At 41.4% G+C, this 13,602-nt stretch overlaps 1 protein-coding gene across 1 annotated transcript in view; it reads left to right on the top strand.

The window, feature by feature from the left end:
* Positions 1-10,537, top strand: part of EPHA4 (EPH receptor A4) — a 51,338-nt gene extending 40,801 nt beyond the window's left edge. The window contains 1 exon segment of the mRNA NM_001083441.1: positions 9,565-10,537. Coding sequence (NP_001076910.1) covers positions 9,565-9,617 — 53 coding nt within the window. The 3' untranslated portion in view covers positions 9,618-10,537.
* Positions 10,538-13,602: the final 3,065 nt, after the last annotated feature.

Below are 13,602 nucleotides of genomic sequence, written 5' to 3'. Positions count from 1 at the left end.
CTATCCCATCCAGAGCTTAGCTATGTGACAGGCAAGTTACTTCATCTTTATGTGCCTCAGTTTCCTCTTTGGTAAAATGGTGATAACCATAGTATCCAACTCCTAGTGCTGTTGTGGGATAAGTATAAGCCGTTGATGTCTATGGCACCGACTCTTGCCAACTTTGCCTTGTCTCCTCTGGAAGGATCTGAGGAATGGGCCCAAGGCAGTATGGGCTGCCAGGGTCTGTGACTCTGAGCACACACGAGGTGGGCACAGACCGCTGTGGGCCTCTCTTGTGCGGGGCTGCCCAGCCTGGCGGTACACTTCTAGGCAGGGAGGAGGGCGGAGGGTCAGGGCTACATCTTGAGCAGTGACTCCTCCGAACTGTGGGGCTGGGTCTTGTCCTAAATCTGGACATTATCAAGATCTGTCCAGGGTATCTTTTGAGGAATGCATGTTTGCTAAGTCACTTCAGTCATGTCTGACTCTCTGTGACCCCATGGACTGTAGCCTGCCAGGCTCCTCTGTCCAAGGGATTCTCCAGGCAAGAATACTGGAATGAGTTGCCATGCCCTCCTCCAGGGGATCTTCCGGACCCGGGGATCGAACTCATGTCTCTTGTGTCCTGCATTGGCACACAGGTTCTTTACTGCTAGAGCCAGCTGGATAATACATTCAATCATTTCAACTGCGTCTTCCTTGCATCATGGTTAAGTATTTCTCCTTTCCTGTTCCCTTTCTCTTCACATTTTTCAAGGAGAGACTGGGCTGGTGGCTCTGCGCATATGGATATTAACCAAAGACAGTTATTGAAGAGTTGAACATGTTTTTAATAAGAATTCTCTGAACCACACCATTCTAAATTTTTTTCCTTATGCTATTCCAAAGTAGATTAGTAGGCTGGGACTTTTAACTTTTAAAAAGTTTTTCCCATTTTAAATGCGTGTGTGTGTGTGTGCGTCTATTGGGTATATGTGTGTATATATGTGATATATGTGTGTGTATAAAGTGAGTGTGGGTGGGTGTGGGTGTGGGGAGGTATGTGTGAATTTTTCTTCACTCTGGATCCTATTATTTCCTGAGCACACAGGGGAAAGAGAAGCTTTCGAGACATGCATGGTTCTGGAATTATATTTCCTTGGTTCAAATACTGACACTAAAATTTATTACCCACACTCCAGCACTTGCTTAACTCTGCATGCCTCAGTTTCCATAGTCTAAAATAGAGGTCATACATTTTCTTATTCATCAGGTTGTCTCACGTACTTTGCAAGATTATGCTTGTAAGATTCTGAGCCATGATCATTCAATAAATACTAGTTATAGTTATTTTTAGAATGTGGCAATCCTCAATTTGACTTAGCTTTGGCCATTTTTAACTAACTGGAACCTTTGTTTGAAACTCTATTTTCTCATCTAGAAAATAAAATGGGGAAAACGGTATCTAATTCCGAGTTGTAAAGAGCATTTTGGGGGACGCACACCTAAAAGCACTCCATAGGTTTTTTTCCTTCCTCACTCCTAGCCACTTTCCTTGGCAAGGTTTTTTCAGGAAATGTCCCTCTCAGGAAGACGCACTTCTGTATAGAGGATATAGGCTCCCGGTTTATGTTTCCTGCTGAGGCCCTCGGGGCAGCCTGGTAGCAGTGTGTTTTGAGCGCCCTGCCAAATACTTGGTGGGCAGTTTTCCAGTATTCCTCACGCAATGTTGTCCCAGAAGGAAATGGCAGCTGAGGGTTAAGTCTCACATCTCGTTGTTGAGCATCAGCTCCATCCTTTGAGTCTGTCTGACTTGTGTGCTTAACCCCTGAGTCATCCTACTGCTGCTGAGGAAACTCAGCGGAAGCCAGGAGCATGGGCATTCCCACCGCTGGAACTAATGGAGCTAAGTAGAGGACACATCCCTCGGTCACCTCCTTATCTTGTTTCACCGCAAGGTAATTTAAGAAGCATATGATAGCTCATTTTACTCCACGGCCCTAATATCCAGGCCACGAGTCAGAAAATTTACCTTTTAACTTAATATATATGTCGTTTATGCAGTCTAGCTCATCCACCTCAATGGTAGGTTTCACGCAGCTTAATGAAGGTCCTCTCTGTGTACACGTTATCGGGGATGCACGTCTTGCAGCCGCTTTGCCCTGAGGCCGTTGTGAATGCCACGTTACTTGACAGATGGGTCTAGTTTACATCATCAATTTTTATCACATTCTTTTATGAAATAGAAATTTCTATCATGGGCATGTAATTTGGTGAGTATTGAAAATAGTAAGCTCTTTCAGAAAGCTGTAAAATTATTTATAGACTTATGAAATTTGCCTTGTTTTTCCTCTCTCCTTCGCCATTTATCTCACATGAATCAAACAATAGATAGGGCAGTTTGGGAAATTTAAAGAGTTATAAAATCATAATCATTATTCGAAAAACTTTGTTTTAAATCTCTGAATTGGGGAAATGCATATCTCAAATATGAGCCTGTTTGTAGTAATTCACTGGCAATAGCCATTAAAATGCGATCAAATCAAATCTGGCTTTGAAATGCTAAGAAAGATCTTTTATGTGGCAATGGATTCAGGTTGTGTTTAGTAATCTGAATGGACCCTGAGCTGTTGTAAGTATTGAGAAGTCCAAGTACAAATTTCTTATATGTTGTGTCTTTCTAGTTTAAGTAAAGCCATTAAGATGTATTTAAATTTTATGTAGATGGTTAAGCATATGGGAAATTCTGAAAGGTCACTCTCTAGGACTGCATCGCCTTACCTTTTCTGATTTGCTTTTCATTTGATATAGGCTTCATTCAGAAGTGACAGTTGTACTTCCCAGCTAACATTCATCCTCATGTAAGACTAGTTGTAAGTCTAACTCAGTGGATCATGATGACGTACAGCTATATTCTCATTCTCATTTTAGCAAAAACACCTGCAAAGAAAGGCAAACACTGGAGAAATGATCATTTAACTTACCACTTACCTTATTGACTACACATGATTACACTTTCTCAGGTTTCACGTTTCTTTCTTTCACCCAGCAGCCTGGCATTAAAGTGCACTCAGGCAGAATCTGGTGAGTTTACTGCTTAAATTCTTGTGGAGTTCTGGTGCTGAGGAGGGAGGGGAGCCCCTGGCAGGAGGCAGCATGTAGGAGTGACGAGAGTCTTGGCTTTGGAGCCATTCTCTCTGCATCTGATCTCCCATCCACCACTTAATAAATATTTTATTGCCTCTCCCAGTCAAGCCTGGTTTGGGCACCTCGTTTTTCTCAATTGAAATAAATCTTTTGGGAGGCCTATTGATGACATTGAGGTTCTCAAGTTCTAGGTGGTGATGCACAGTTTTAAAATAATGTAACAGAATTTTATTTTTACTATCACCTTCAATTTATGGCGGGGGATGTTGGTTTTAAGAAATTCAGCATATGATCAGACTTTCAGGAGATAAAACTGAAAATGGAACATAAGTCAGTGAAGTGTGGTGGACCCTTCTAGAACCATGTGTTGGAGTGGGTGTTTATTGGGAATGTTGATTGGGCTTAAATTCCTGTAATAGGGGGCTTACTTGTTAACAGTTAACCTACTGTCTTAATGTAATTTCTAGATTGGTCATTGCATAAATATTGTTACTAACTCTTTGACTCATTGTATTTTATCAACGGGACCAATCTTAAAATTTAGCTGCTCCCGCATCACTCACCAGAGACTCTGCTCACAGAATACAGACATGTTGACAATCCAAGTCTCTCCCTATGCCTTTTCCCCCTTAATAATTTCCTTGGCTGTGTGAAATTCTGATCTCCTTCAGCTTTCTTTGTGCACCATCCTGTTTCTTCCACAGTGAGTGTAGCATTTGATCTGTGGCAGTGGACACTGAAATTTTCAGGTGCTTGCACACACAATGGGCGTAACTGGCAACAAGAGCAAATGGTGGGGGTTAAATGTGATCACATATTTAAGTGCCTGGCCTAGTCCCTGGTGGTGGCCAGTAAATGCCAGTTCCCTTTCTGTTATCTGTCTTGCCTTTTTAATTCAATATTTTTTCCAATTGTCTTTGAAAGATATTTTCAAGATTCTTTCCTAAACTTCTTCTGAATCCACAACGTCTCCACTCCTGTGATTCTTTTTCTCTTTGCAGATGTTTTCTAAATCTCCACCTCTAGTTGGCTGACCTCCAGACCTGTATTTCCAATTGCTTCCTGAACATCTCAATTCAAACATCTCAGATCCAGTGACCACCTAGTGACCTCATGCCCTTCCTTGCAAAACCAGCTCCTCTTCCTCTAGTCCCTATTTTGGTTATGGTATCTTTTCTCTCAGGTATTTGGTCTAGAAACCTTAGCACCTCTTTCAATTCCGCTTTTCCTATATCCTATAACATCTCATCAGAACTGTTGGTTTGCTCCTGGATAGAGCTTTCTTCTTTTCCTCATCCAAGGACAAGTTTAGAAGTAAAGTTGCCTGCTTGAAGTTTGGCCAAGCAATGGCTACTTGATTGACATTCATAGTAGTACACCACAGAGTCTGTGGAGTTGAGAATAGGCTAGGAATTACTGCAAAATGTGCCTGGTTAATGCTGTATGGATGAGGCCAAACCTTGTTTTATATGGAGTCTCTCACAATCTAGTTTCCAAATACATGCAGGTGCTACTGTAGTTAATAAAATGGAAATGTTTTTTAAAGAGTTATTGAATGTATAGTAGCCTTTTGTCATTGTATATCTTGAAATAATTCCTATTGAAGGTGCAAGTGTTGGGAGGTTTCATCAAATGTTATCATGTCATATTATAAAACATGGATTTCAAGGATTATTGATTTTCACTTGTTCAGGGTCACAAATGCATAGGAAAGAGAAAAGTCAGAGATCATATGAGCTTTCAAAAATTAGATTTTGGGGAAGAGAAATCAGAATTGAAAATCTCAAAACACTTGGCTAGTAAATTTAGAACTCTCACCTGTTTTCACCAAGATAGGTTTTGTGTATGTGTGTGTGTCTAAAGATAAGAATGTCCTCTGGGTTTACCAGTTGCCCCCCTGCAAAATAGGGAACTAAATATATATGTAAATAAAATGAAGATAGAGAGGAGTATAGTGAACATAAGATAAATTTGAGCTCTAATTCCTGAATGTAGAGAAATGCTTGATAGAAGAGGTGTTGACTAATTTTATTTAGGCTTACAAGTGTCCACTGAAGAAAAATGCGTGACCTAAATATTTTGAGTTATATTTTATTTGGGGGACTTTACTGAGGACCATAACCCAGGAGACTGCCTCTCAGATAGCTCTAAGGAACTGTTCTGAAGAGGTAAAGGAGGAGCCAGGATTTATAAGAGTTTCTGTTGAAAAGAACAAACAAAAACAACAACAACAACAAAAAACCCCAAAACTACATAGTTGAACAGCAAGAGGTTATTGCTGACCACAAAAAATAGACATCTTAAGTTAACAATTGAGTGCTTGTCTATGTATGGGAAGATGTAAGAGTGTGGGCTCATCAAAACTCTTCCTTAGATATATATCTTAACTGTTTTAGGGTTAGTATCATGTTTTTCAACATCCTGACTTCCCCACAGGGTACACTGTCATCGGTGGCTGCTTGCTTGATAGTGGGCAGCATTCCTTGTCTATTGAAATTGTAGACAACACGTTTTTGTTCTGCAGAAGAGAGGTTAAGATTTTCTTATTTGAAAGTGATGGAGAATGTGTAAATCATTCAAGTGAGAACAAATGCTACACAATCTGATATGATTGAAGTGTAGGATATCTGAGGGACAAACGGGGGCTGGATATGAGGTTTTTGAGTATCTTGACTCTTCTGTTGGAATTTGATGGAGTACATAGTGGGACATCTCGAAAGATTTTAAACAGCCATGAGATGATCAGTGTGACATTGTATTTTATTTATTACCCAAAATGGGTATTTAAAAATTAACCTTGAAATCTAGATGATTACCAATGAAAGAAGTGGAAGCATAAGGTAGATAATTAAAAGAAGAGAGACAGAAAAACTGAGAAACTATAGTGGAAGTAAAAAGATGTTGGTTGAGGCGTTAGAAAGAATATGGTTGGAACTCTAGGTTGTGTTAGAGATAGCCTGCTTTTGTGTACTTGGTCTGGGAGTTTAGAATGCTATCTTTGCCTTGCATTTGAAAGATGAATTTGTTTGTTCTACCACTAGGCCCAGATCTTTTCATATTCTTTTATTCTTAAACCCTGAGAGGCTCCTTTCCTAGGGGATGGTTAGTTGTGTAAATTTTGAGTGGCAATGCCAGCAGCATTAACACCTTCCAAGACCAGTCTCCTAGGTGGGATGTCTTTATAGCTGGTTCAGAAGAAAGATGTTCCATTGGATTAGCCTGAAGAGCTGAAGAAAAGGAAATGAGTTTTCTCGATGTCCCTTCCTATTGTCCCTGTCTCTTTCCCTCTGATTCTTGCTCTGAATCACCATGTGTTTCCCACCTCACAGTGCATTTGGAGTCAATGTCAGCTCTGCAGTCTGTGACTCAAGGTCCAAACACCCTTTATTAAAAACTACATCATTTAAAGTACACTGAGGAAATTTGAGTTTTCTTTGTGGCCATAAGGACTCTAATACTCTCAGTATTCTTGTATTCTCAAACCATGGATCATGTTTTGTTATATTCTGCCCCCTTTGATGTTTTTTTTTTTTTTTTTTAATTTAAAACTACATTTATAGGCACCCTAGCTGTTACACTGCACATGTTTTGTTTAAAACATATGCCTGCTTTGTTAGTAAAGGAACCTTTGCCAAGAGAATTGTGTGTAGGTGGGTGTGACTAACTTAGCCAAGAGACTTATCTCTTCTCCTATCTGCCCGAGGCCCCAAGGCTGCCTTTGATATGACTTATTTCTCCCCTCACCAGCCCTGCCCCTTCCAACATTTATTGTTTTTTTTCTCCCCATATTTTTATATCTAAACATTTTAGCTTTCCAAAATGAAGCAGCTCTCTGGATTCACTTTCTGGTGGGTGACCTGAACCATGGGTTTCCTACTGCTTTGAGTGCCAAGTACTCAAAGGAGAACATTGAAATTTTGCCTCCTCACACCCCTCACCCTTAAAGTTTTATCAGCAAACCTTCTTGCTTGCCTGGGTTGGGATTGTCTTGTTTCCCTTTTGGCAACTTTCAGCAGAAGCTGTAATGTTGTTAGGCTATTTGAAGGGAAATCTGAGTCCCAGTGACCAATAAACATAGGAACAGGAAAAGGAGCCCAAAATGATCTTTATAAAGCTTTAGTTCCCTGGTGACTCAGACGGTGGAGAATCTGCTTGCAATGCGGGAGGCCCAGGTTGCATCCCTGGGTCAGGAAGATCCCCTGGAGAAGGGAATGGCAACCCACTCCAGTATTCTTGCCTGGAGAAGTCCACGGACAGGGGAACCTGGCGGGCTGCAGTCCACTAGGTCACAAATTGTCGGACATGATTGAGTGACTAACACACAAACCTTGGTTCACAGAGTCAAGGGTGGTCTGCTCATGTGTTTAGCCTTCTAAGGCTGATCATCAAGGTTTAGATGCTAAAGGCGATTCATCTATTCATTTATCCAGTCTGCCAATATGTCCTGAAGAGCTACCGATATAAGATGCTATATTCGTTGCTAGAGATACCATCGCAAATAGAGCAGGCACATTTACCACTGCTGTTGATCAGAGGATGCATTCTACAGGGGGAGAGGGGCAAGGAACCTCTAAACACACAGTTTATTACTGAATGATAGTTGTGCAGAAGGTGGGAGTGAGAAGGCAGTCTGTAAGAGAGAGGCTTTTCTTGTGGCTGGTATCAGCAAGCAAGGCATTTCCTTTTTTCTTATAAGCTGGAGATGACTGTTCTGCACTGTGGGCTAAGGACTGGGCTATATGACCACAAGAACTATCAGGAAAAAAGGTACCAGATCTGAAAATTCTACTCTCATCTTTTCAGTTTTCCTGGAAACCAGCTAGCTGTCTGCAGTCTCCCAATTAGGTCAGCATCAGCTCTGTGCAGAAACAGGAAATTAAAGACCTCACTTGGAAACCTACAGAGCCTGCCCACACCAACATCTGCTTAATGTCAACTCAAAACCTAACAGCTCTTCCTTTCCTTCTGCTGCTGTTGACAATGTCTTGTCAGTTGCATTCCTAGTTGCAGTTTGTGTCATGCTCGGGAATCCGGCCCCTAGGCAGGTTCCTTAGAGTAAGTGAGCGTCGTCATGCAGTTGCTATCAAGGTGTGGCGCCTCTAAGTGGTCAGAACCCTGGACCTGATTACCATCCTCAAAGGGACCATTGTGTTAGCAGGCGGTATTGTGTCATCAGCGGTGGGAGCGATGGCCCAGTCTGCTCAGGTGGTTCTAGACATGACTCATGTAGAAGGACAGAGACAAGGGGGAAACCAAGATTTGCTCCTTATGTCACTTGTTTGGTATCTTAAGTTCACACCCAGGAATATTTTGTGACCACAGTGAAGAGCACAGTGAGTCCTTTATGTCACTCACTTGGAACCTAAGCACTGATCCCAGCTCCTCTGCCCCCAGCCCAGTCCAGGTCACCATCATCTCTTCCTGGTCTCCCTCAACAGCCTCCTTACTGGTGACCCTGCTTCTACTAGTGCTTCCTACCTCCCACCTCCCATGTGTGCATGCTAAATCACTTCAATCATGTCCAACTCTTTGGACTGTAGCCCGCCAGGCTCCTCTGTCCATGGGATTCTTCAGGCAAGAATACTGGAGTGGGTTGCCATTTCCTCCTCCAGGGTATCTTCTGGACCCAGAGATTGAACCCATGTCTCTTATGTCTCCTGCATTGGCAGGTGGGTTCTTTACCACTGAGCTACTGGGGAAGGCCTAAATAGACCAGCTCTAAGCCCCTTCTCCACCACTACTGCCCATCCTTTTTACTTCACCATTTTGTTCCCCTGTAATTATGTTAATATGTGCACCACTGGAGGGTGTGCTTTTTCATAGTACAGACCCCCCATCCATCATCCCCTTCCTGTGCCAGGCATATGTAGCTGCTCAACTGTACATGTGGAGTGAATAACCTTGACCCACAAGCTTTCTTTTCTTCATTCTCTTTTCTGATTTAAGTAAGTGGAAAAAAGCACACAGGGATGCTCAGAAATCTCTGCTAGGAGAGGTAAGAGAAAATTCAGTAAACAGTTTAAAGTTATGGGGACTTCCCTGGTGGAGTGGTTGGGACTTCAGCTTCAAATGCAGGGAGTGTGGGTTCAATTCCTGGTCGGGGAGCTAAAATAAAGATCCCACGTGCCTCTAGGCCAAAAAAACCCCAAAAAACCCAAGACATAAAATAGAAACCATATTGTAACAAATTTAGTAAAGACTTTAAAAATGATCCACATCAAAAAAATCTTTTAAAAAAAGAGCTTAAAGTTATGAATTTATGGGGAGAAGTTGTTTACATAAGCCCATAACACAGCCTCTCACTCATGTTCTCATGGCTGGTAAGTGGCCAAGCTCAGGTACTGAGTTCAGTGGCTGAGCCCTCATCAGGCCTGGAAAGGAAGGTAAATATTCTGAACTCATCTGCTGAACAGCCTTTGAACCAAATTGTAAATTACTTTAATATGTATTCCACAGGGCTTCCCTGGTGGCTCAGATGGTAAAGAATCTGCCTGCAATGCAGGAGATAGGGACTCAGTCCCTAGGTTGGGAAGATACCCTGGAGAATGGAGTGTCCACCCACTCCAATATTCTTGCCAGGAGAATCCCGTGGACAGAGGAGACTGGTGCTTGGCAATCAGAATCATTGTGTCTATCAGATCACAGGAGGAGTATAGATGTAGAACTTTCGAAGTTTAAAAAGAGATTTTATAAATTATGTAGTCTGGTGTCCTCAGAGGAAATGGAGGCCCAGAGACCTACAGTTGGTGAATGCTGGGACTGGAACCCAGGTCTGTCCCCCCACAGCCTGGCCTTTGGACTCACTTCATGCACTTCTACATATGCTAGGAATGAATTCCCGGTCGTGTTTCTGACATACCAAGTGTAACCTTGACATAGCCGTGAGGAAAAAAGATTCATTTTGTTCGTGGAGATGATCACCCACCTGCTAAATTTTTTTAATGCTTTCCTTTTTTTCTCTTCTGGGAGGAGGATTTATGACTTCATTTTTTTTTTTTTTTTTTAACATCTTCAAATCTGGACCTCATTCAGAATGATCCTGCCTCAGGCCTAGGAAAAAGTTTTCTATTCTAATAAATAAAATACAGCTTTTCTGGTCTCCGATTTCCAGACACAAAACTGATCTACTTTTGACAGCTGTTCCAAGGGACTTTTAATGATTTTCAACTGTTTTGTGATGTACAGAAAGGAAGTGTAATTAGTAAAGAAATTAAACTGTTTCCCAAAATCCAGGTTGGCTGCAGTCTTATAAATATCTATAGAATCCTAACAAAAAGTTTTTTTTCCCATGCTGCTTATAATCATTTTTGAAAGTTACTCCAGAAATTTGTTTTAGATCAATAAGGACTTTTGTCTCTCTGAAATGAATTTAGGTTATGTTGGTAAAATTCAGTTCTTTTGTATTTGTCAATAAACCTGATTTGTTCTATTCCTGGCTTTCAATGGGTTAATTCTCACTGTCACCCCATCTATATGTTACACACAAGAGTTGTCCCACTCTTTCCTCATGACCCAACACTGTGGGAACTTGTCAGCATCATAGTCTTGTTTTTGTTTTTATTAGCATCAGTTTTCATCGTGATTACTTGTGTTTGATATTTGGGATGAGATACAAACAGATTATGACTTCTGTTTCCCCTGGCATTCTTGCTTGTGATTTATAATTTATACCTGGAAGAGATTGGCTGACCTAACTGATAATCCTCCCAACATAAGATAAACACCCACATAAGTCATCTGTGTAAGTCAGATGCACTTGAAAGGGACAAAGAATTCACCTGCAAGCACTTTTGGCGTCTTGCCCTTTCCCATGAATTCAAACTGATGACAGAGAAAGCTGAGTCTGCCAAAACACTTTCAGCCAAAGAAGCTCCCAGAGCCCCTGAGGGTGGGGCCTACCTGACCTCTCATACTGTAAGGAGGACTGGAGACTGGCCCTTACCAGCCCCACCTGCCGTACTGTAAGGGCCATATACTGTAAAGGAGGTCTACTCTTTGTGCTTTAACTAGAGGGGATCTGATGAAAGCAAAGAGATTGTCCCAGTGCTGTGGAGCTCAGATCCGTGAACATGCAGCTTGGCTGCTTTCCTTTTGTCCAAGTGGTCCTGTGGAAAACCCAGAGGTGAGCCCAGGCCAGCTGTTAGGTCTTCATTGCCCAGGTGGGTGCAGGTGGGCTCTCCCTGTTAAGTTACGTATTCCTGCTAGCAATTCAAGCTGATTTCTTGGGACCCTGATCTGTCAACCTGGTGTGTTCAAAAACCATTAGATAAATGATCAAATCCACCCCATCGCCAGCCCTGCAGCTTGCAGGAGTATAACTGAGTCAGTAGGAGAGAGTGAGTTGGTATTAGCACTATCCGATTAGAAAGTATAGTGCTAGTACAATATTTTATCTTATGGGACTCTAGTTGCTTTACAATGTTGTTAGTTTCTATTGTTCAGCAAAGTGAACCACCACACGTATATTTATACCCCATCTTCCTTGGATTTCCTTCCCACTGAGGTCACGACGGAGCATTGAGTAGACTCCCCTGTGCTATATAGTCAGTTCTCATTGCTTATGTATTTTATGTGTAGTTAGTGTAGCCAATCCCAGTTTCCCAATTCATCGTACCCCTCTTTCCCCCTTGGTATCCATATGTTTGTTCTCTATGTCTGGGTCTCTATTTCTGCTCTCCAGATAATTTCATCCATACTATTTTTCTGAATTCTACATGTATATGTTAATCTGCGATATTTGCACTCTTCTGTATGATAGTGAAGTCATGGTTCTTGCTCTGATCTCTCATATTGTTTGTATACCGCACCAAAAACAGACAGTGCACATGCCCCATAAATTTCACTTAGTCTAGACTAGGCCTCTTGCAGGAGTTCCTTGGGATTTTGTTTTTGCTCTCCTCAGATGTGAGCAATGTTGAAATAGTTAAACATCTATAATATTCAATTCTGGCAGATAGTTAAATAAAATCATTGATCTACTACATGCAGTACCAAAAACAAAACAACTGTTTAACCCAATCATATCCATTCTGTATAAATCCCTTTTTAGTCATGAGTACTCAGAATTTTAAAACTCCCTCAAAATATTCAATACAATACAATAATATTCAAGAAGTAAATGTGAAGAGACCCACAATCAAAAACCTCAGCAGAGAATTGTAATGCGTTGGTAATAACTGCAATGGTGAATCTTGTAAAGCTTCTTTTTCTTCCTCTTCTTCTGAGCTCCTCTGGCCACGTCAACATAACAAAAAAGACAGGGGGGCACTGAGCAGTTATTACTGTAGTCATTTCAGCCACATAAATCATGATTTGTGACAATTCAGGCTGGCAAGTCGTTTGGATGACAATGACTGGCGACGCTGTTGGAGTTAATCAAATGATGATTTAACATGTGTTTCTCTTGGTCTGGCCTTGGCTTTGGAACATATTTCATTCGTTCCCTTATAACCTTTGCTTCTAAATGGAAAAACAGCAAGTGTAGGATGTACATTGAGTTAATGAGAGAATCCCTAACTGGGCTGTGATCCCCCTAAAAAGAGGGGACTTGTCTAAATCAGTTGAATAAAACCTTAGAGTGCCCACCACCATGATCTGTCTCTGGCTAGCAGTCACTAAGTCTCGTTTTATTTTCTTCTGGGTAGAACCAACTTTGTGACCAAACTCTTTTTCCTTCAGGAACACACTACTTAAAGGGTCATCCATTCTTATAGATGCCGTCTTTCTACTGAAGTTCCTTCTATAAGCAGATAGTCTTGGGTTAGGTGCATAGGAAAGGCCCCCATAAAGGATGCCCTCTGTCAGAGAGCATCATTGAGACGGGAGTGTGAGCCATGGTCTTCTCCCTTCCTAAAGGCAACAGTTTTCACATTTCCCCTGTTGCACTTAGTATGTGCTCGGCAAATACTTGCTATCAGTGTTACTAATACTCTTATCATAAAGGCTTAACGAAAGTATTATAATAATAATAAATGTTTGTTCGAACATGAATGGTCAAATGAATGAACAGATGTGCATACCTACTAATGGATGACTTTTTTACGTAATGATTCAAGTATTAAATTCAGACGATGTAGTGTGAGGCGTGGAAGAAAACATAGCTGCTTCCTTTATTCAGTGCTCTGACCTTGTATTTGAAATCAGTGGGTGTGTAATGAATGAACCACTAGTCTTTATGCACCCCAAATGTCAAGGGGCAAAGAAGGCAATAGCACAACTCGTTAAAAAGGTGGTCCTTCTTTGAAATGCCAGGGGTAATCAAGTTCAGTGTTATGGTACATGTCATCACTGTGATTAATGTATTATCAGTGGTGAGGATGGAGCATTATATAGTAGCATTTATTGCTGCTCTATAAACCCATATATTTTCAGTAATTTTATATTCAAGTTCAAGGCAGGGATTACGTGTTTTTAAAAACACAGGGAATTCCCTGGCATCCAGTGGTTAGGACTAAGCTTTTTCACTGTTAGGGCTCAGGTTCAGTCCCTGTTTGG

The sequence above is a fragment of the Bos taurus genome, chromosome 2, assembly GCF_002263795.3.
Source record: "Bos taurus isolate L1 Dominette 01449 registration number 42190680 breed Hereford chromosome 2, ARS-UCD2.0, whole genome shotgun sequence".
Classification (NCBI taxonomy): Eukaryota; Metazoa; Chordata; class Mammalia; order Artiodactyla; family Bovidae; genus Bos; species Bos taurus.
The sequence above is the reverse complement of the archived record's forward strand: the minus strand, read 5'-3'. Positions and strand labels throughout refer to the sequence as shown.